This window comes from Ictidomys tridecemlineatus, chromosome 4, assembly GCF_052094955.1.
Source record: "Ictidomys tridecemlineatus isolate mIctTri1 chromosome 4, mIctTri1.hap1, whole genome shotgun sequence".
NCBI classification, from domain to species: Eukaryota; Metazoa; Chordata; class Mammalia; order Rodentia; family Sciuridae; genus Ictidomys; species Ictidomys tridecemlineatus.
The window spans coordinates 96,802,584-96,826,243 of record NC_135480.1 but is presented as its reverse complement, the minus strand read 5'-3'; the positions used below and the strand labels follow the sequence as shown (position 1 = coordinate 96,826,243).

Below are 23,660 nucleotides of genomic sequence, written 5' to 3'. Positions count from 1 at the left end.
TATTGCAGAAACAGCCCAATGAGCATCACCGCAGAGGAGCCAATCAGTTGGCAGCTAGAAGTTTGCTGGCAGCTGGAAGTTTGCTGGGGCCCCTTTGGCTGTGGCTCTCAACACTTCACATTTCAGCTGGGGTGACGTCCTTGGGAGGGATGTTAGCCTCCTCTGAGCTCAAACAGTGTATCTGAGGGTGGCAAAGCTCCCTTTCTACATGTCTCACAGTCACAATTTACGTGTACACATGGGGTTACCAGGTGGCTGTCCTTCTCCCTCCAGCCTGTGAGCTCTAGGAGAGCAGGGACACATCTGACACAGTCATCACTCCCTGCCAGGGTCCAGTACAGTGTCTGACACATAGTCAATAAGCAGAGAGCAATAAGCGTTTGCAAACTGTTTGACCAGATGGAAGAAGGACCTAGCACAGCAATGCTACTATTCCAGTGGAGCACGTCACAGTCAGCAGCCATTAGTCACCACTGGTTCCTTACCCCTTTCCACTGGGAATCCTTGGAACTTGGGGGAAAAACTCAGCTGGAGGTATCATCGTTGTGTAACCGTGTTGTCACATTGAAGCCATCCATTTCCTTTTGTTCTTTATTTCAAAGGTTATAAATGATTTGGACAAATCCTAGAACCATCTGACCCTATCCAGAAACCAATAGGTGGAGGTGGGAGGGAGACAGTCTCATTCCCACTCTCCACAGGGTGGGTGAGGGTCTGCGAATTAGGGAAGTGTATCTGGAGAGTTTGCTTGGTGACCACAGAGAACATGACAATAGCACCCAAGTAAGAAACCTTCAGGCATCTATTGATGTCCCTGGACCTCTGGGAGGAGGACATGACTTTTGTGCTGAGACTTAACACTACAAGTGCCTCCTGCATGGTGACGGGGTGGAGGCACACAGCATGTGCACGCGAACCCAATGGGAACACACAGTGGGAAAGAGATGGTAAGCAAGGCATGCAGACTGTAGCAGTGGTACACGTGACAAAAGCCAGGGACAAAAAATGGACAGAGATCCTAGCACCCCGGACTTGACCTTCCAGCAGGACCTGAATGGGAGCCAGTCAATGACCTGCACAGGCTACCAGACCAGCAGACTGAGCAATCTCCGGCCCACAAGTCTCCCCAGTCCCGTGCAGCTGGGCAGGACCCAACCCAGATGGCCATGGGAAAAGAATGTGCTACACCTCTCAAGAAGCCCAGTCTAGCCCTGAGAGTGTGGGTGGGGTGGAGCCTCAACCCCAGCCCATCCTTCTCTCAGCATTTCCTGGGCCAGAAGCTGGCCTAGCCTCAGTTTCTCCTCTATGAAAGGAGAGGGGCAGGGTGGCAGGTACCTGGTGGCCTCGTGCTGGAGACAAGGGAAGCACTTGATGGCATACTGGGTTCTCCAGTGCGTGTGTCAAGCTTGGAACATGTGACCAAAGCCACCGCTGGCTACTTGATGCCAGTCGTCCTTGAAGTCATCTAGGGTGAAGATAGTGAGCCTGCCCAGCTGCTGCTCCAGGGGGCTGGTGGCCATTGGGTCAGTCGGGCTGGACCACCCTGGCCCTTCCCCACACTGCACACTCCTGGCAGCCTGGGTGGCTGAAGGAGCCAGGAGCTTGATTTCCTGCTCCTCAGGTTGGGGAGGTTGGCAAGGTAGGCAAGGCCAGGCAAGCTGGCCCTCCCTCCTTCCCAGCCCAGGAGGAGCTGGTCCTGCCCTGCAAGGATGGAGAAAACGGACCTGAGCCCAAGGCTCCCCCAGGGATGGAGGCGGCTGAACTGCGGAGAGGGATATGCCTCTCTCACAAGCACCCTACACCCTTCCTCAGTTTCAATCGTCCATTGATCTTCCCCAGCTCTCAACCCCAGAGCTAGGGAGGGGTGCAGGGCAAGGATGGCATCCCAAAGCTAGAAGCAAAAGTACAGCCAGAGAAGTTGGCCCCATTTTATTTAGATTAGTGCTGAGTGGAGATTGGTTTACGTCTTCCCATAACTCAGATGTAAAAGGTCTTTGAAGGGTTCAGGACTGTGCTAGGAGTCTCTGTTGCGGGGCATGGAACCTAGACCCCACCTCTCCTCAGCAAGTATGGAGTGCAAAAACTTAAAGGTCTGAATCTGTTTGTCAGCTGCTTTGATGCTTCTTTTGTTACTGTTGGGTTTTGTTTGTTTGTTTGGCATGTTAAAGGTCGCCAAGGAGGGTCAGCAGGAAGGGTGTGGGTATGGGTGGAACTGCTCTGCTGGGAGCTTCCCTTCTGGATGATGCTCTTGACCCTGACCTCATAGGAATCAGACCCCTGGCCTAGGGCCACCATGGGGGAGGTGGGCTCCTTGGCCCCATTATCAGGGGTGGATAGCAGCTGGAACACTGCCAGGCCCTCTTCTGGAAGGAGGACTTCGGAGCAGTGTTGAGCTGTTGAGAATCTGGCCTGAGAGCTCAGAGCAGAGACTTGGGAGGGAGGGGAGAAAAAGTCCCTGTAGAGTCCAGACTTGGGTGCTGGATGGATAGGAAGCCATCCTGGTGGGTTAAGGTAATAGGATATGGAGGCAGCCCAGGGAAGCAGTAGTAACACATTGTGATGGGCTCCTTTCTTTCTTTCAACTGTGTGCTTCCTCCCTCTGTCCTGGCCTCCTTTGTAAGTGGAAACTTACAGAGAAGGAGGTCCACCCGGGGGATGCAAGTTGAAGGGGAAGAGAGTTTCCTGGTGCTGCCAAGTGGGTCTGGAGACCAGGAAATGGCTCTCATCTCAGAGACCCTCAGAGCAAGGACAATTAGAAGTGCTTCTACACTTGGGTCTCCCCAGGGGCAGTGACAGAGTGAATCCTTGCCCAGAGGCAGTTGCTGCTGGGGGAACTATGGCAGGGCATGGCAGGGTTAGCTATCTCCCACCTCCAGAGGAGCAGGTGGACTGAAGTCTACCAAGTTCAAGTTTTTGGAGCATATTACCAGAGAATAAAATGTCTGGCCTTAAACCCAAACCTGTAGGGTCCCTCATGCATGCCACAAAACCACCAGAGTCCCAGGAACAGCAAGAGCATGACAAGTGAACAGAGACTCCTGGTGGAAACTAGAGAACTCGTTCTTTTGATAACATCTTATGAGCCGCCTCCAGGAAGAATTCTAGAAAGCAGATCAAAGACTGAAGATTGGGCCTGGAGACAGTTGTCATGGAGACCAATGATGGCCACTATTAACTCAGCATGAACTTGATTCTGGGATCAGTAGCAACTTACTGCAAGTGGTTTATAGACATATTGAAATCTACAACAATGTTATGAGGTCAACATCTCCCTATTTACAAATGAGACAAATAGGCTGGAGGGCCTACTGTTGTCAATGGTCACATAATTAGGAAGGGGTAGTTGATACTCAAACATAGTCCTCTTGGTTCCTGTGGAAATGGTCTGGTATAGGAGGAGACAGGATGGGAGGGCAGAATTTTAGGAATATGTGGGAAAGTGGTGGCAGTGGAGGGGAGTCATGCTCCCTTGGAAGAGGGTGGAGGTGGTGCAATCGGAATCCAGAGCAGGACATATCCCAGAGACATTGTCAGAGGGAAGTCCCCAGCTTGCTTTAGCTGGAGAGAGGCAAAGCATGAAAAAACTTACTGCCACTGGAGCAGCCCTGCCTGTCCGTGAGGAGTCCATGGAGCTTGGAAGACAATAGAGGACATCAATGTTAGGGAGAGCAGGAAGTCAAGGTGAGGCCTTTTCACCTCTTGCTGAGTAGGTGAATGCGGAGACTGGAGAGGTAGACAGCTGCCTGGCCCTGAGGGAGTCTGACTCAGGCTCTCATCTCTGACATCAGCAAGATCCGCTTAGGCCCTAGAGGAAATGGCAGGTGAACAATCTGCCTCCATTCAGCAGTTCCTCTTGGCCCAGCTACATCTGTAGCAGTTCTCCAGGAAGAGACAGAACACGGAACTACCAGCCGCTGTGTGCAGGGACTGTCACAGGAACATTGAGGGAAGGAGGCATTGTCCCTGGAGGAGGAGACATGCAGGACTCCAGGCAGGCTGCCAGGGTCCCTCCATGAGTTCCTCACAGGGTGGAGGGGCAGGCTCATGTAGAAGCCAGAGTGTTCTGCTGTCCCTCACCCCTGTTGGAACAGCCAGACAGTGGGTTCCAGCACTCCTGGGGCCTCTGAGGAATCAGACAAAATAGATATATCAAAGCATTTACCTACAGCACCCGGGCCTGTGAGACTGGGTGGGTGCTCCTCCTCCTATCTTCTATCTTCTAAAATGGGCCAGGACAAAGCCTAGTGGTCTTTCAATAAGCTCCAGGAGTGTAAGGTCACAGAGGCAAAAAATTCCTGGGTCCCTGAAGATTAAGTGGGGTGAGGTTGAGGGACTTGGGAAGGAGCAAGGTCAACTCAGAGACTGCCAACTTCTTTCCTGTGGTAGGACTGCTGAAGTGGCTGGGTCCTGCCAGTTTGAGAAGTCCACAGCCAGTGGGTAGGGAGAAGCCGGCTGCGGGAATGCAGCACCTTCAATTGCGCATGCCTACTCCAGAGCAGGCGTGGATAATGAGATGCTTGTGGTCTAGCTATGATCCACACACCCCAGAAAGGACTGAAGACATGCTCTAGCCATGGGAGGTTTGCCTTAAGAGGCTCCTGAGTCCTTCCTAGCAACTGTTATCAATGCATTTTATTTTGAAAGATTAAGGATGGAAATTTTCTGGACTTGGAATTATTAAGAGAATTGTGTATGCGTGTGTGTGATTGTCTTTGGGGAACCTAAATTTTCAGGCTGCCACTCCCAGACCAGTGAGCTGGTGGAGCCTTTCTGCAATTCTGTGGGTGATACTGAAAACGGAGGCCAGCCTCTCCCCTGACTGGAATGGCAAGCTATTTGCATATAGGGAAGTTCCCTGATCTGTTCCCATTCTCTGCCCTACAGACATGTCACCAGGGTCACCAGGGCATGCTCTGGCAGGCTCCAACCTCTCATAGCCTGTGTGCTGAGGTGAGGGCAATGTTAGTCAGGATAAAGGAATGTGCATGAAGCTGGAACATCTGCCCAGGAAGCAGATTCTTCAGCAAGAAAGGGGTGGATTGGGGCAATAGGAGCAGGGGTTAAGGACTGTGGAGCACTCTACTTAGCAGTTGTTGGGCTTGGCAATATTCCCAGATATCTCTGGGTTTCTTCACCTAGAAAATGGGATGATAATTCCCATTCCAAAAGGTTGCTATAAGGATTATAACCTTTTAAAACGCACCTCAACAAATGCCTATAGGCCAAAAGCGAACCAAATGAAGCCTCATGTCCAATCCCCAAATAAATTCCAAAGGGGCATGCATTTAAATATAAAAAGTAAAATTATAAAAATTATAGAAGAAAGTATTCTTGCTCTGGGTAAGGCAAAAACACAATTCATAAAATAAGAAACCAATGTTTTGAACTTGTCAAAATCAAAAACTTCATTCTGTGAACAACCCTGTGAGGGTGGTGAAAAGATAAACTACAGACAGGAAAAAAGAAGTATGAGCAAACCACATATTTGATAAAGTGCTCATTTCTAGAGTATAAAAAGAAGGCTTCAGAATTAATAGAAAACAAACAAACCAACAAAAAACCTCACACAGGATCCAATTAGAAAATGGAGAAATGACAGAAACAGACATTCTACTTACTAAAGAGGACATGCAGATGGCAAGTACGTGCAGGAAGAGATGCTCAGTATCATTAGCCATGAAGCAAATGCAAACGGAATCCACAATGAGATATCATTACATATATACCAGAATGGCTAAAAATAAAAATAAAAAATACAGTGGTAACAGTGAATGCCTTCAAGAAGGCAGAGACACTGGACCACTCCTGCATTGTAGGCGGGGCTGCACAATGGTTCAGCCACTTTAGAAAGCAGTTTGGCAGTTTCTGGTAAGACTATACATACAATTCCATACCACCCAGCAATTGCACTCTGGGGAATCAATCCCAGAGAAATGAAAACTTATGTTCACACAAAAACCTGTGTATGAATGCTCATTGCGGCTTTATGTCATAACTAAAATAAGAAAACAACCCGATGACCATCCACAGGTGCATGGTTAAACAAACCGTGACATGTACATACTGTGGAAGGCTGCTCAGCAGCTACTGATGCACACAGCAGCTTAGGTGAGTCTCCAGGGAACTGCATTGAGTGAAAAAAAAATCTCAAAGGTTACATGCTGTATAATTCCATTTATATTACATTCTTGAAATGACAAAATTGTAGAGCTAGAGATTAGTGGTTGTCAGAGGTGGTGGTAGGGAGGTGGGTGTAGCCATAAATGGATGGGGCCAGGGATCCTCGTGATGAAACTGCTCCGTATTTTCAGTATGAGGATGGGCACATGAATTTACATATGTGATTAAACTGCACCAAGCTAAACACACACGTGTTTGTGTGCAAACACACATGAATGTGCACACACATGTGAATATGCCCAAAATGATAAAATCTAAGGTCTGTAGATTGTGTCACTGTCAATTTCCCAGTTGTGATATGGTGCTATAGTTATAGCAGATGTTACCTTTGGAAAAAATGGGGTTAAATGCATAAGAGATCTCTGCATTATTTCTAAAACTTGCATGTTTATCTATGATTATCTCAAAATAGAAGTTTTAAAAAATTCAAATAAAGCCTGCCTCCTCCTCCTCCTCCTCCCCCTTCTACTTCTTGTTCTTATTACCAGGTAATGTCACATTCTTGGGAGCAAAGTATTTCCATAATAGGTGAAAGGAGTAAGGCAACATAGATCACAGAAAGCCTTAAGGAGAACACCTGGTCCTTGTGGACAGGTAGAAACCCTTGAGAGAGAACAAAAAGTCACTGGGTTAAGATGTCTTGAGACAAGAAGGATGGAGAGGAAGCAAATTAACTCCCTCTAGGATGCAACTGTCTCACCCAGGGCATATGGTCAGGTGAGCTATACCTATCAGCAAAGCCAGAGTTACACCTGATTAACTTATTTGAAATAGTTATCCCTTGGTATCTACAGGGGATTTCAGGACTCCCTACAGATACCAAAATCTGTGGGTGCTTAATTCCCTTATGTAAAGTGCCATAGTATTTACATAGAACTTATGCACATCCTCCTGTGTACTTCAAATCATCTCTTGATTATTTATAATATTTAATACTCTAGGTGCAGTGGTACATGCTTATAATCCCAGCAGCTCAGGAGGCTGAAGCAGGAGAATCAAGAGTTCAAAGCCAGCCTCAACAACTTAATGAGGCCCTAAGCAACTCTGTAAGACCTTGTCTCTAAATAAAATATAAAAAGGGCTGGGGGACTGGGATTGTGGCTCAGAGGTAGAGCTTTTGCCTAGTATGTGTGAGGTACCAGGTTTGATCCTCAGTACCACATAAAAATAAAGAAATAAAATAAAGGTATTGTGTCCATCTACAACTAAAAATATATTTTAAAAAATAAATAAATAAAAAGAGCTGGAGATTTGACTTAGAAGTTAAGCACCCCTGGGTTTAATCCCCAGTACAAAAACAAACAAACAAATAAATAAATAAATAAATAAAATAAAATCTAATATAATGTAAATGCTAAGTAAATAGTTGGTATACTGTATCATTTAGAGACACAGCAACACACACAAAAAATCTGCACATGTTTAGCACAGATGCAATTAGAAAACATTTTCAATTTGAAGCAGGTTGAATCAGTGGATGCAGAACCCACAGCCCAGAGGGCTGACTGTAGTTATTCAGAAAAAGTCATTTAAAAAAATGTCAACAGTTTGCTGTCCAAATTATTTCAGGGCCCTGTCTGTTTGCTGTGCTCACTGAGGCTGTGTGCCAGTGGTTGACATGTGTGGGTGCAGATGCAGGCTGTGCTCCAAGGCCAAGGGCATTAGTAAGGTGCCCTGGTAGAGTCTTGGGACTCTCACTGTCCTCACAGAGCCTGCAGCCCACTGGATGAAGCCTAACAGTAGCTGCCTGGTTTGCTGGCCCAGAGATCTGCTGACATTATTTTGACTCAAGCAGATGGACTTGTTACTGAATCCTTCAAAAAAGTGGTGCTTCTCAGAGTCAAGGTGGAGTATGAACAGAGGAATGAGAATGGAGGAAACCAAGAACGTGGTAGGAACATTTCTGGAGTTGTCAGAATATAATTTTTTTTTCCTTTCCAATATGGCAACCAGTCTCCCCTTAAAAGGCCTTTCGATAAAAGCTATCTTAAGTGTCCAGAATCCAAAAACTGAAGCCCTAAGTTTCAGGAACCACTTCTGTCCAGTTTGGCCACAGGTTCTTTACGGTCCTGGATGCTTGTGACTCTGGGTTGGGTCCAGGCAAACATAAGTAACAAATGTCCCAAGAATCCTGCCACCCCATGCAGCTAGAAGAAATGCTTGGTCATGGCTGGGGCTTAAATGGCATCAGTCTAACACTGGGCCTTGTCTCAGTACCTCCAGGAGGTCATGGTCAGCATTTTCTCCGGGACTTTCAAAGAGACTATGAATTTAAAATATAACCCTTTTAAATTTAATAACCAGTCAGGCAGGGAGAACGCAAGAAAATAGACTTGACTTTCCCATTAGAGGGAACCCAACAGGGAAAATGCTGTCCTATGTCCACCTGTTTATCTGGAGAAAAATGTGTCATCCTCCCTCCACTGGGCCCTGGTGGGATGGGCATGGACCAGGAAGAGATGGAACTAGGGAGGGACCTGAATCCCAAGAGTTGGTTTCTATGGATTGTGCTGCAGGAAGCTCTGAGTGCCTGCTGGCTCTGCAGGAAAGGACAGGGACTTCTCAAACGGGACTGATGTGCTTTTTGTATTTTCTTTTTAGTGCAGTTCTTCCTTCCTCTTTCTTTTTTAGAGATGGAGAGTTAGTCAAATACACTTTTTAAAAAAAGTTTTTGTTTGTTCACCATTTGGCATAGGTGTGTGTGTGAAGAATACAATTCCTAAAAGTTAAATGGACTCTGGGAACATAAACTGGCAGGATCTCACTCACTGCTGCTTTCCCAGTGCTCCGTGTGAGAGAGGGAGCTCCTTCACTCTCCCTGAAGGAAGGAATGAGCAAAAGGTGAAACTCAGGGGACAGAGGCTGACTCCTGGCTTTTTATGAGACTCCTCTAGAAAGACTCTGTAGAGGGGGCTCTGGGTTATACTGTGGCTGGGCAGATTTTCCTTTGGTTTTCTCCTGCCTGCACCCCAGAGCCTGGAGAGATCCTCAGAGATTCCCATCACCATTACCCGCCTCCAGTCAGATTCCTTATGAACACTGTCGACGGTTTGTGCATGTTCACATAATAGTTTCCCAAGCAAAGGACAATTCTGATGAATAAGAAATTGCTGGTGAGGCTTGAGGGACCAAAGCATTGAATAATAGGGCTTGATGTGCAGTGAGCCTTGACTTTGTGCTGGGCTCCATTCACAGTGCTCCACTTCATTGAGTCCCTCTCAACAACCCCGACATAGGGTCTACTATCACTGCCATTTCTACAAGTCTAGAGAAGCCTAATTACCCAATACCTGACCACAGCACTTGCAACTGGCTTACCTCTTGCCAAGTCACATGCTCTTAACATATGGCTGGAACAATCTTGATCAAATTGAATATGACCTCTCTATGAGGCTCATTCAGGGCAATGGTGGGTTGTATGCCTCCCGGCTAGGACTGAGCAATAGGTCATTTTAGGCCCTATGTCATCAGTGGAGATTAATGACACTCTCCTTTCTCCTTCAACCTGGAAAGAAGGGAAAGAGTTTTGACTGAGAGGATGGTGAACTGATTCTGAACAGGTGGAGTTTGACTAATATTTATGCTCATCCGAACTTTATCAAAAGATATCTTTGAAACCTTTGGCATCAAAAGGTCAATATTAGCTCAATCACATTTGACTTCTGGAGAGACTTCAGCAGAAATGCCTCTTTTTTTTTTCCTCCTGTTGTGGCCAGAAACAAAGAGTCAGCCCCTAGGACTGCCCAAAGTCGTCTTTACCAGTAAGATGGAAACTACCTAAGTGATGATAAATTTGCACCTGGGTGTGGAAACTTGACACAGAGGGTGGTGCTTCAGGCTGGGATAAGAGTGCCCTCTGGATTTCATTCTCTCTCCTTAAGGAGTTCAAAAGATGATCTAGGAGGGAAAGGAGCCAATGGATGGCTCAAGGGCAATTCTGGTGAGGGCTCAGAAGACAGGAGGACTAGATAAGGTCTGAATCCTCTAGAACAGTGATGGCCAGAAAGCTGATAGAGATGTGTACAGTAAAGGCCACTGGTGATGAGGTCTTACATGGAAAGAAGATCTTATTGGAAATTAGAAAGAAAGCCATCCTTTTTATTTTTTTTTTAATTGACAAAGAGTTTGGCTGAGTTCTATCCATGTCCCAGGACTTTGTAGAGGGTCAAACTTAAGAGTGATGAACTAGGATATCAGGCAGAAAAAAAATCTAAACAGCAAAGCATTCATACTGCTTCCTGACTATCCATGACCACATAGGGTGCTATGTAAGAACAAAGGAATGACCTAAAGGCAGAATTTATAATTAAAATGGAAGCAGAGCATTAAAATGTGAAAAAGCCAAAGCCTGGCCCTGCAAAGAGTGAAAAGGTGTGTGAGGGTACAGCCAAACAACCACTTACTACGAGATTAGCCTGGAAAGAAGGGATCCAGGTGCATCATTAGGACAACTGGGAAGGGGCCTGATGGGCATTTCAGAGTTCTTCCAGGCTGTCCTGGGCTCACGATGTCAGAGCCTTAAAGCTAGAAAGGGCTTGCTGCCCAAGGCCACCTTGAACTCTGCTTCCTTGACCTCTCCAGCCATGGTTCAAGCAGCCCCTAGTGCAGTTCTTGCCACAGCTCCAGAGATGCAAGCCATTTGCCTTGATGCATGCACATGGTGAATGCCTTGATGACATTTTGCAGTCACACAGAACAGAAGCACTGTGGAGGCTTCCTTTGCCTAGATTTCAAGAATGCATGTCGCATGGGTGGAGTTGCTAAGAACCCTTACTAGGACTACACTGAGTGGAAATGGGGAGTTGGAGCTGCCACAAAGATACTCACCAGAGCAATGCCTAGTAGGGGAGTTGCAGGGTGAGACTGCCTTGGCACCCACAACCACAGAGATACCAGCATGAAACACCAGTCTGAGGGAGTTATAATCTTGAGATCACAGGCTAAGGGAGCTAAAGTATGGATTAATCCCAGAAAAATCATAGGAGCAGGGCTATCTGAGATCCCTGGAGCCCAATCCTTCCCCCCAGTGTGTGTGGAGGGCAATAGAGGGAGTGAAAGATTATTCTATAGCTTTAAGACTTAATGTCTGACACACTGAGTTCTGAACTTGCTTAATGACTGTTACCCGTTTTTTTCTGACCTATTTCTTCCTTTTCCAATTGGAATGTCTACTCTATGCCTGTTCTGCAATTGTACTTCTGAAGTAAATAATTTTGATTTTACAAGCTCATAATTGACTTTGGACTTCCATGTTGGCATTGGAGCAAGATAAGACTTTTGGGTTAGTGGGATGGAATGATCCCATTTTGTGTTGCAGGACATGAGTTTCTGTGTGGGATGCTATGTTTTGAATACAGTTCATTTCCTCTGAAACCCAGGATCAAATCTAATTGCCTTTGTGGTGATGTTGAGAAGTGGGGCCTTTGAGGGTGATCAGGTTGTTAAGAGGGATTAATGTGACTCTCGTGGATCTGGGTAAATCTGGTAATTCACTCTTGCAGGAGTGAGTGAATTCTTGCTCTCATGGAGCAATACCTCAGGAGTGGGTTATTGTAACACAGGGATGCCACTTGTGTTTGGCCCCCTCTGCATGTGCTTGCTTGCCCTTCCAGTTTTCTACCATGCTATGACACAGCCTGAGGCCCTCAGAAAATGCTGCTGCCCAGTCTTGGACTTCTAGTTTCCAGAACCACGAGCTAAAATCTGTCCCTGTTATGATTTATATATTTGGTGTCCCCAAATCTCATGTGTGAGCCATTGCAAGAATGGCCAGAGGTGAAAGGATTAGATTATGGGAATTATAACCTAATCATTGGATTAATCCACTGATGTGGACTAATTGGGTGGTAATTGCAGGCAGGTAGGGTATGGATGGAGGAAGTGGGTCACTGGGGGACTGACTTCGTGGTTTATATTTTGTACCTGGTGAGCAGAACTCTCTCTGCTTCCTGGCTGCCGTGTTCTGAGCTGCTTTCCTCTGCTGTGCTCTTCTGCTGTGATGTTCTGCCTCACCTTCAGCCCAGAGGAATGAAGTCAGCTGACCGTGGACTGAACCTTTGACACCATGAGCCAAAATAAAATTCTCTTCCTCTAAGTTGTTCTTGTCGGGTCTTTTGGTCACAGTGATGACAAACTGACCAGTACAATATCTATCCTTTATAAATACCTGGTCTGTGGTATTAGACTCTAGCAACAGGGGACTAAGACCGTCAGCTTCACCTGGATCCGGTGGTCTAAACATGAGGGAGACATGATTCCTCAAGAAAAAAGTCACAGCCACATTCCTGGAACAGGAGGAATTCCCTCGCAGACTAGACAAGCAAATACCCAAGTCAGAGAGCTAATCATGTTGATGAGCCCAGTGAGGTCAAATTGGGGCCTCTGACTTTTGGTTCACTCTGGTTCCAGAGTATCTTCAGAAAAGATGGTGGCCCACGGAGGGCAACCTTTCCTAGCTTCCTGCTGTGGAGTAAGCATTTCCTGCCACCCCTGCGGAGAGTGATTTTCTTTCTCAGTGAGTTCCATGATAGCGACAAACAGTCCAGTTATTTGAAGTTTCTGTATTTCAAAGATACCATCCCTACTTCAATGCCTGATGAGAATTTTGTATGATTCCTCCAGTTCTGAAAAACAAAACAACAACAACAACAAAACTACCTATTTCCTTTGTTGATCTTCTAATGGTCGAGAGCCTCAGATGTGTGGCCTGTGCATTTGGAAAGGACTATAGGGCTCAGTTCTGGGGAGGACCTCATGGTAAATGGCATCACAGTGGTAGGAGCACCTGTGAGAGCAATTACATAGCCGGATGAAATCAGAGAGAGAGACTGGAGTTCCATGAGAACTACACTAATCTCTTCCAAGGTCATAGCTCCAGTGACTGAATGACCTCTTACAAGGCCTCACTTTCACATGGGAAAAATTTGTATCATCAGCCAAGATCCTTTCATTTATGAACTGCTACAATACTGAGAGCAGATAAATAGAATTCTGAAGACTTAAAAAGTTTCCTTTGCTTGAAGGACTCCAGGCACCCACCTGCACCTGGGCTTTGGAGTAATGGCCCTGCCATCCAAGGGCTGGGTTTAGAGAACCTTCTGGGCCTCCCTCTATTGAGATGTTTCTGTAATACTTGACATGGGTTGCATGAATAGGGGACTCAGGCCTTGGGAGCATCGCAGGCAGCTTCTGATTGCTTGTGTCTAATTTGTTTTCACTTTAACAGTGCCTCACTAAAGCTACAGTAGCAGTGGGTGAGAAAATAGGATTCTTTTTACCCAAAGTGATGTTGGACATGGTGGGTGCCTGCTGAATATTTAGTGAGTGAATGAATGCGGAGCCTCTTGGGAATATGCTGTCATTTAAGTAACCTGGGCAGAGGTTGATGTGCCCGCAGATGCTGAACGCCCCTGTGGGAGAACAGCGATGCCTGGAAATCTGAGCACCTCCATTTTCACAGAGAAAGTGCTGTGACCTCCACAGACTTGAAACCACTCAACACCTCCTCTGGCATGCTGGGCCCCACCAGATGTGAAAGTAATCCTTTGCAATAGGGAGGGTTAAGCTGTTATCTACCAGACTGCTGATGGATTAGCAAGGCTTTCTGATAAGACCTTAAAGGGTTAGAGTTTCATTTTCCCCTTCACGCTCAGGGAACACGGGAAAAGATCAGGCTAGTTGACCACATGGCAATTTAAGCTGGAAAACTGATGAGAGGAGGGGCAGGGCCAGACAGTGGGTAGTGAGGTTCAAGGTGAAGGCTGGAGGCTGGCACTGGTGTAGCCATGGTTTCCTTGGGAGATTGTGGACAAGACATTAACTCTCTGGGCCTCTCTCCCCTTAGCTTCAAATGGGAAATACTAGTACCTGCCTGACAGGGACATTGTGCAGATGAAATGAGATCACTGACATGAAAGGCCTTTTGAAGATGTTAAAAGCACTTCCCCATGCGAGGCTGTTATCACAAAAAGGAGACGCACTGCAAGGCTGAGTCTTGTCCTGAAGTGCCAAGATTCTCTGAGGCCTTTGAGGGCTGGCCTTTGCCCTCTGTTTGCTCAGAAACAGCACAAAGGGGACCATCTAGTTCAGGGTCATGTGGATATTGTGAGAGAGAATGGAGGTGGCAGCCACATATGCCTCTGAGGAGTCGGGGTAACTGGGTGTGTGACCCTGGTTTGGAGAGTCAAAGGAGATGGGCTCATGCTGTAAAGGGAAGCCGTTCTCTCCACTGGCAACTCCTTCACACGCTCTTGAGGGCAGGGTCAAGGGCAGTGCCAAGCACAGACTCAAGACCCTGTCCTCCAGAATGGGATGGCCTTAGAGTAAGTAAGTTTATTAAAATCAGTCTATGCTTATTTCTCTTATTCTTATCTGTAAGACTTCCTTAATAAATTTAAATTCTAGTTGGAGAGAAAAAATAAAAACACAGAAGAGAATTTCATAACAATGAATATTTAAAAGTGCAACATCCTGCAGAAATTCAGAGACAGGGAAAAACCAGTGTGGGCTGGAGAGGGCTTCATGTGGAGAGGGGAGTGCCTGGAGGGACTAGATACAGATCTTGGGCCAGTATTTAATTTCTTTGTGCCTCAATTTCCTCATCAGTAAGGGGGGGAGAATAATAATACTATCCACTTCGTTAGACAGAATCTGAAACCTACTAAATATTTAACAAAAGGTACTTGTCACTTTGATTATGCTGGGGCTTTGTGAATGTGTAGAATTTAGAGAGGAAAGAAGAAAGGATTTCTTATGTGGGGGGGGAACAGCAGGTGCAGAAAGCATGGGGACACATGCAGACCAATACTGGGGAGCCAGTGCCAAAGAAGAGAAAGGCACAGTGCGGGCTGTCACTCAGCACATTCCTCAGGCTTCCACGGGATGCCAGCACACCACAAGGAACCACAAAGACATGGGACCCAGGCTTGATGGCCTAGATGGGAACCAGAGAACATGACCCTAAGACCAAGATTACTTTATGGTTCAGCAAGGTTCTACTGGGTGGGTTGTGTGCAAAAGTCACGTAAAATTTTATAGCTATTATTTGTGAGAAAAAGTAATTTGAGGATTAATAATAGATACGTTGTTTATTTTAAATTATATCTAAAACTTATGAATCAGCTCTTACTCATGTGTAGTGTAAAGACTGCATATACATCATATAGTAGTGTAGGTAAAATAATGAGTGCTTTATCAGTAAAATCTTGGGAAATTAGAATAGTTCTGTAGTCTCTCTCTCTCTCTCTCTCTCTCTCTCTCTCTCTCTCTCTCTCACACACACACACACACACACTCATACACACTCATATACAGCAAGGATATTTGCCCTTTTTTTTTTTTTTTTTTGTGTGTGTGTGTGTGTGGTGCTGCGGATTGAATCCAGGGCCTTATGCATGCAAGGCAAGCACTCTACCAACTGGGCTATATCAGCAGCCCTGCCCTTTATCTTCTAGACAATTGTATAAAGGTGGCTGAGAAGAGGTACAACATACTGAAATAGTGTTTAAGAGGATTTCTCTGAGAGGAAGGAGCTCAGGAGAGGGTTGAGGGGAGGGAAAGGGAGGTGCTGGGGAATGAAATTGATCAAATTATGTTATGTGCATATACGAATGTGTCACAATGAATCCTACTATTATGTATAATCTAATGCACCAATAATTAATAAAATACAAAAGAGGATTATTCTGGCTACAGTGTGCTTTAATCTGGGTGAGGCAGGGAGATCAGTAAGCAGGCAATTGCAATCATTCAAGTGAACCAAATCCAATGCTTGTCTTTCTTACTTTCCCCTGATGTTGACAATGTGGTGCAGTGTTCAGCTATATCTAATACCACTAAATGCTCATTTCAATCCTTCCTTCTCTCCCTGGACCTGCCCTTCACTCTACCTGCATTCCTACCAACTCTCCTCACCAGCCCAGCTCTCCAATTCTGCAGGCCCATCTAAATCTCGATAACATTGAACCTGGAAGTCCACTCCTCTTTACCCTACCTTTGGAATAGGATTATGTAGGAATGCTCCTGACCCTGATTACAGCCCTTATGTTTAAGAGCTCCAGAAAAGAGCACACAGCGATGGCCAGGCAGGGGCCTCTGGGAAAGCAGGGAGGCCAGTATAATGGCAGAGGTATCTTCCCCTTCCTCAGGGCTTACTTTGTGTCAAGCACAGTGCGAAGTTCACAAAATCAACCCCATGAAGTAGGAATCATATTTCTCACCCCATCTATTTTTTTTTTTTTTTTGGAACTGGGGATTGAACCCAGCGGCATTTTACCACTGAAGTACATCCCCAACCCTTTTTTAAATTTATTTATTTTTTGAGACAGGGTCTTACTAAGTTGTTGAGGCTGACCTGGAACATGTGATCCTCCTGCCTCAGCTTCCCAAATTGCTGGGATTATAGGCATGAACCACTGCACTGGGCATGTTCCCCTCTCTTAAAGACAAGGCAATCAAGGGGCAAGCAACTCACTGAGCTTATGAAATTGTAAAGAGTGGTACTCAGCTTTGTACCTGCAACCTGCTGGAATAGGCTACCCCCCAGGGTTTCTGGGTCTGGAATCCCTGCCCTGCTATAAACCATTAGGTCAAGGGTCCTGGAACAAGGAGAATTGCTCTTTCTGAGTCCCAGCTTTCTGTTTTGTAAAATGAGGACATGTGGGCTGGATATTTTGAGTCAGGGAATTGTATTAAGCAAACGAAATCAGATGGATTCCAATAAAGCTGATATTGGATATGTGATCCCTGAATAATTTTTAGCTTAGACATTCTAAGAGCCTTTTTTCTCACCACGTATTCCAACAATTCTATCTTGCCATGCCTGTGATCCAACCTAAATCCCTAGTGCACACCAGCTTACCCGTTTTCATGTGAAAATTCATCTCCTGGCTGCGGAGAGATGAACTCTGCGTGGGCATGCGTACACGCGAGCTGTGGCTGGAGGGGAGACAAAGGATCTAAATGAGCAGATGGAGCTGCTAGAGATTAAAAGTGTAAATGTGAGGCTGGAGATAGATTTGTGACAATGGAGTGATGCTGAGGCTGAGGTGGACTGGCACATCTGGCAGACAGCCACCGTCACACACAGCAGCTTCCTTAAACTGGCCATGACAAGAGTCTGGCTCCAGAACTGGGGGTGTTTGAGATGCTCGGTGGCAGCACAGTGCTCCCTGTCTTCCAGAGAAGCCTGAGCTAGCCTCAGGGCAGATTCAGACCACGGGACAGAATGTCTCCAGGGAGAACTCATTCTTCATTTTCCCTTTTTGAAATTGAGGACAAATTAGAGATCTTGTTAAAAAGAAACTAGTCAACCCACCAGTTTCAGATTCTGAAAGCCCAGTGTTTGGCTGTCAACCAACCACTGCAGGACATGGAGCAGGGGACTAGGTGATGGTTCCTCTGGGCTTGGCTTCCCTGTTCTCAGTGACTTGGCCTGTGGGTCGGGCATGCAGCCGTGGGACTTGAGGAGAAAAGAACTAACAATATCCTGAGGGATGTGTGGTTGGAGTGATAGTTGATGGAATCTACCATTTTCTTGATTCTAAACTAAGGAAAAATAGCAAGAAACAGAGGGGCATCTGTTTGGAGAGGGGGCTTTGAGGCACTGATTCTAATACCTTTCGCCACACATGGTGTCCTGCTAATAGAAATGCAGCCCAGCCCCAGGTCCTGGCAGGGCCCAGTCATTTGGTTCCTGGAGAGAAGCACTGTTCCTGGGCTCAGAACATGCTTAGAACACCATCCCAGCCAGGACTAGAGTTCTCAGAACTTGCTGTTTGGATATAATATAAGAAATCAGGCTGGCAGCTGGGCTTGGAGGGATCCTCATATGTGCTTCTCCAGGCACAAAGAGAAAGGTAAACATGCTTGCCTCCAGTGAACTGGAGATAGCAGATCTGTGAGCATAAAAGAGTGTCTCGTGGTGGTCATTTCTGATAGAAAAGTAATATTCCGGGCTGGGGCTGTAGCTTAGTGGTAGAGCGCTTGCCTAGCACAGGTGAGGCACTGGTTTCAATCCTCAGCACCCCATAAAAACAAATAAATATAATAAGAGTTCAATTCTTAAAAAGAAAATAGAAGGAAAAGAAAGGTAATATTCACCATGAAACAAATGTCTTCTACTTGCAGTCACCTGTCCTAGGTACCTCATGAATATTATATCCAACCAAAGAATGTGAGTAGGGGTTGTTGCTCTTATTTTAAAGAGAGGAAACCGAGGCTAGAGAAGGATGATGACTTCTGCAGGCTGCATTTAGTAAGTAGCAAAATGTTTTCTACAGAAAGAGTTAAAACAACATGGGGTCAAATTCTGACTCCCCTACTTACTGGTTATGGGACCCTAGGTGAGGAAGTACCTATTCTCTCTGAGATTCTGTACTCCTAAAATGAGAATTAAACAAAACAAAAAAAAACCTTGCCTCACCAGGTCCTTGTGAAGCTTACCCTGGGTGCAGAGCAGGTGCTCAATGCACTGGCGGGGTCTATTTTCTCTCTGTGCAGAGCTACAGGACACCAGCCCAAGAAGGCAAAGGCCCTCTCACACTGGGAAAGGGAGTCATTCTGAATGTGTTTTCTTCACCTCCAATTATTTCCTCCTCTTACTGGGCTTGGAGGAGAGCCTATGATTTCAAGACAGAAAAAGTGATCTATGCCAGGTATGGTGGTACATGCCTGTTATCCCAGAGGCTTGGGAGGCTGAGGCAAGAGGATCCCAAATTCAAAACCAGCTCTAGCAATTTAGCAAAGTTCTAAGCAACTGAGTGAGACCCTGTCTCAAAATTTAAAAAATATTTTAAAAAAGGGCTTGGAATGTGGCTCAGGGGTTAAATGCCCCTGGGATACAAAAATAAAAAGAAAGAAAATGAGATATATTGCAAAAAAAAAAAAAAAATCAGGGCTGGGGATGTGGCTCAAGCGGTAGCGTGCTCTCCTGGCATACATGTGGCCCAGGTTTGATCCTTAGCACCACATACAAAGATGTTGTGTCCACGGAAAACTACTAAATAAATATTAAAATTCTCTCTCTCTCTCTCTTTAAAAAAAATCATAGGACTAAACATCTTCTGTCCTTCCTCCAAATTCTCCAAGCCAAGAGGCTCTTGTTGTAGTCAGGCCTCAAAAAAATTACTTCCAATAGCAGTCCCTGAGCTGTGGCATCACCTTGTGCCCCTCCTGCTATTTCCTCCTGTTATTTAACTTCAGTGTCACTTGGCTGCCCAGTACAACTGCTGATGTCTCATCATCTCTGAATGCAGGGGACAGCTGTTTAGTCTGTTTTCTAGTATCTTTGTTGGGTTTCAGCACAGAGATTGAGCTCCATCTTGGTCACATCCTCTTTAGGATGATCCCAGCTCCTTTGTCCAAGGAAACATCAGACTCTACTTTCCCTGAATAGTCCGTACCTTGAGGGTGGTATGGTTGGTGCCAGTGGCTGCTGGCCCACAGGACAATCCATAGTTTTTTTTTTTTTTTTTTTAATGCTGCCTAGATCCCTTGCATAGAAATGTGCATTAGGGTAACAAGATGGGGAAGGGTAGCTCACCTTGAAGTAGCACCTGTTTATAAGACATCCCTTCCCATCTGTGAGAGGAAGGCATGCCTCAGGTGCAGCAGACCCTCCTCCAAAGTGAGAAAGATTACTGCTCTCACAGGTGCTCTGAAGCACAAATAATAAAATTTGACATTCCCCACTTTTCAGCGATAAGATTACACCTATAATAGCCATGTTCAAGAGCCAGGAAGGAGGAGTGCAGCCAAAGAGCTGGAGAAGGAGGGCCTGAGCTGAATCAGACAAGCCTGTCGGGTGTGCACAGAGGCAGCTTTTTCCATTTTCAAAGCTCCACTGAATTCTCACTGAAAAAGCACATTTTGCAGCCTCTAATTTTCTCTTCTTGCTGTTTAGCATCAAGCCATTCCCCCTTTGCAATTCAGTAGCCTCTTGAAGGGTGTTTGTTTGCATGACAGTATTGAGTGGGCAGGTCCCAGCTTCTCTGAGGCCTGTCTCCTGCCTGCCACTCAGGGAGAGTAATATGGCACCAGCACAGTGTACTCCTGGGAGCTCACACCAGCCCCATGTGGTACCCCAACCCCAGAGTGAGGGCCTCTGGGTTAGTGATTCTTCCAACCAGTCCCACACCCCCCACCACCAATACCAAACACCATTTAAGCCAATGACTGCCTCTCCTAGGAAGAATCGTCTCTTTGTGTGTGTTGAGTAAGATCTCTCTGGAGGTTTCTTTTCCTAAGTGTTTCAGAAAACATCCAGCTTTGATTCCTTAAAGGATGTAAAATTACCCATTCCCAAACCCTCAAACCTAAATCCACCAACATCATAGTAGCCCCCCCACACACCCCTCAAGATGGAAATGCTTGGTGTATTTGTGTGGTGCTGTAATGCCTAACATGCCTTCATCTCTGGTGTCAGTAAGTGTTGTTACTGTACAAATACTGAGATAATTAGCTTATAAAGAGACTGTGTTTATTTTGGCTCACGTTTTAGAGGTTTAGTCCATAGTTGGGTGGACCTGCTGTTTTTAGGCCTCTGGAGGTTGGCCAGCATAAGGCAGGCACATGGCTGCCGAGCACACTGTTCACTTCTTGGTGGGAAGCAAAAGACAGAAGACGACCAAGGTCCTATTAGCCCCCTCTAAGGGCACGACCTTGTAACCCAAAGCTCTCCCACCTCTTAGAATTTCCACCACCTCCCAAGAGTTCCAAGCTGGGGACCAAGCCTTTAACACATGGATCTTTGGGGGACATTTCAGATCCAAACTATATACCCCCAAACCCTAATTTAACCTTCACAGCAACATGAGAGGTAGGCTGGCCAGGTGCCATTCCAGTTTTCCCAGATGCAGCAGCCTGGGAGATGAGGCAACCTACCCAATCACATAACTGGGAGGTAGCAGGGTACACCATTCTTTGGAACTTTGGTAGGGGACTCTTGTCATTCACTGTACAGGGTTGTTTTAGTTTTCATTGCTGTGACCAAAAGACCTCACAAAAACAATTTTAAGGAGGAAAAGTTTACTTGGCGCTCATGATATCAGAGGATTCAGTTCATAAGATAGCTGGCTCCATACCTAGGTGCTTGAGATGAGGCAGAACATCAAGACAGAAGGGTGAGGCAGAGGAAAGCAGCTGAGGACATCACACCAGGAAGCAGAGGGACACAGCTCCACTTTCCAGAGACAAAATATATACCCCAAAGGCATACCCAATGACCCATCTCCTCTAGCCACATCCTGCCTGCCTAGGGTTATCACCCAGGTAATCTCTAGCAGGAAATTAATGCACTGATTAGGCAAAGGCTTTCATAACCCAGTCTTTTCACCTCTGAACATTCTTGCATTATCTCACCATGAGGTTTTGGAGGATGTCCTCATATTTAAACTATAACAAAAGTAGATCCTGTCTCCTATTCTAAAATGACCAAGTGATTGAACTAAAAAGCCATAGTAGTCTCACTAGACTTTTCACTTAGGGACTTGGAGTCTACAGGTGGCTATGGTTTAAGGTTTTATGGACATGGGTCAATGAAAAGGGAGCAGTGTCTTTGAGGATGGGATAGAAGCATAAAGAAGGATAGAGGAATCAATGTATGCATAAGTCAGGGTTCAATGCATAAACAGAAGCCCTGTTCTGGCATTTTAAGTAGAGAACAATCTAACACACAGCATGGGTACATATGACACCACTGGATGGGCTGTAGGGTGCCAGGCATGGCATCTGCAAATGACTCCCAAGATTGCACAGAGCTGTTCTGACAGCCAGCCACTTGGACCACTGGGCCCACTGAGTTCAAGAGCACGTGCCATAGCTGTGCTGGGTTTCAGAAAGCTGCCACCACTCCTGCCACTTTGTCTATCTCAAGGCACTCAGAGCCGGAAAGCAGATGCCAAAATGTCACTGCCAAGAAACCTAGCATTTCTAGCATGTTGCCAGCAAAAGATGGCAAATGGGGCAGGAAGTGGTCTTAAACTGGCAGGATCTGGTTCCCATCTACAAGTGTTGTTGTAAGGGGTCTGGAAAATGTGGCTTTGTGTTGGCTGGGTTCCAGACTACACAGAATGGGAGGGAAGATTCAGAGGTGGATGATGGAGTTGAGCTCGCTGAAGCAGTTTCCATTACAGTCACCATCGATGCCCACTCTCTTCTTACCAGTGAAAACACACGAGACAAACACACTGAAAATAAACATTCAGTTCTAGAGTGGATATCTAAGAGAACTTTATTAGCACATCATCACCCCAGAACATTTGGTGTGTGTTTACAAAATAGCACAGACACCACCTCTCTCAAGAATCCTGGATGTATTTCATTGTAGAGTTGAGAATTTCCATCCCATGAAGCTCTCTCAGTTGAGCAGTAAACCTGTTGTAATCGGAACACCAAATCCAGGTCAGAAATGTGACATTTCCAAGCCATCCCTATCTCATGTGGCAGCTGGCTGGGAACATTAGCCCATCTCTCTGAGTGGGAAGAGAAGTGGCTGTGGCACTGGTGAGCTGAGCCCAAGAGATCAAAGGGAAAGCTCACAGGGAGACCACAGCATGCTGAAAACACTCTTGCTGTGAGTGGCAAGTGTGACAGGCTGATCAGATGGGACCATGTTCTCGGGGACTCCCCAGCATGTTGCCACTTTGAGCTCCTCTTAGCTAATGTGCCCTGCTTTCTGTAGAAGAAAGATTTTATCTGTTCCTTCCATTTGATCAACCAGACAGAATATGAAAGGACCTCAGATGTTATGGAAGCCAGCCCTCTCATTCTACAGAGGCATTAGAGGTGTGTAGCTGTAAGGAGCCTACCTCCCCTCAGCCCCAAAGGCTCCCTGCTTCTATGCTAGGGGAACACCCTCCAGACACACACACACACACACACACACACACACACACACACACACACATACCAGGATGTTTAAGCACATCAGAGCAAGAGCAGAGCAGAGCAGAGCAGAGCAGAGCAGGAGCCTGAGCAAAAAGAAGCAATGCACAGAGTTAAAGTCAAGATTTCCTGAGCTGGCTTGCTGGGTGGCCTCAGACATGAGTTCTGAATATCTGCTTCTCCATTCTGTTTCCTCCAGTGAAAAAAATGCCACCCTTACTGGATATTCCTTTGTTTGTTTAGACCCAGGCAATCAATCAACTAACCAACCAACCAACCAACCAACCAACCAAGTTGGAACCTGTTCTGGAAAAGTAAAGAAAGAGAAAGGAAGTTGCTAAAGTTTGGATTTTGTGTGTGTGTGTGTGCTGGAGATTAAACCAGAGCCTTATGCAGGCTGGGAAAGTGCTCTACCAATTGAAGAGCATCCTTAGTCCTACAGCTTGGACCTGATATGTCCCCCAAAGGCCCATGTGCTAAGAGGCTTGGTTCCAGTCTGGTGCTACTGGAGGTGGTGGAATCTTTAGAAAGTGGAGCTATTGGAAGGAAGTTAGGTCACTATGAGGATGCCCTTGAAGGTGACATTGGGACCCCAGTCC

The 23,660-nt window shown here is 46.1% G+C and overlaps 2 protein-coding genes across 6 annotated transcripts in view; both read right to left on the bottom strand.

The window, feature by feature from the left end:
• Positions 1–12,229, bottom strand: part of Ankk1 (ankyrin repeat and kinase domain containing 1) — a 36,764-nt gene extending 24,535 nt beyond the window's left edge. Inside the window, 2 exon segments of the mRNA XM_078047030.1 lie at positions 1,336–9,685; positions 12,103–12,229. Coding sequence (XP_077903156.1) covers positions 1,336–1,520 — 185 coding nt within the window. The 5' untranslated portion in view covers positions 1,521–9,685; positions 12,103–12,229.
• Positions 12,230–12,321: 92 nt separating this feature from the next.
• Ttc12 (tetratricopeptide repeat domain 12) overlaps positions 12,322–23,660 on the bottom strand; it is a 56,744-nt gene continuing 45,405 nt past the window's right edge. For 2 of the 5 annotated variants that reach the window (XM_040285232.2, XM_078047028.1), the window contains 2 exons: positions 17,039–17,115; positions 14,616–15,112 (listed from right to left, as the gene is read on the bottom strand). In XM_040285232.2, coding sequence (XP_040141166.2) covers positions 15,030–15,112; positions 17,039–17,115 — 160 coding nt within the window. In that variant the 3' untranslated portion in view covers positions 14,616–15,029. The other 3 variants (XM_078047026.1, XM_078047027.1, XM_078047025.1) reach the window with 3 other exon arrangements.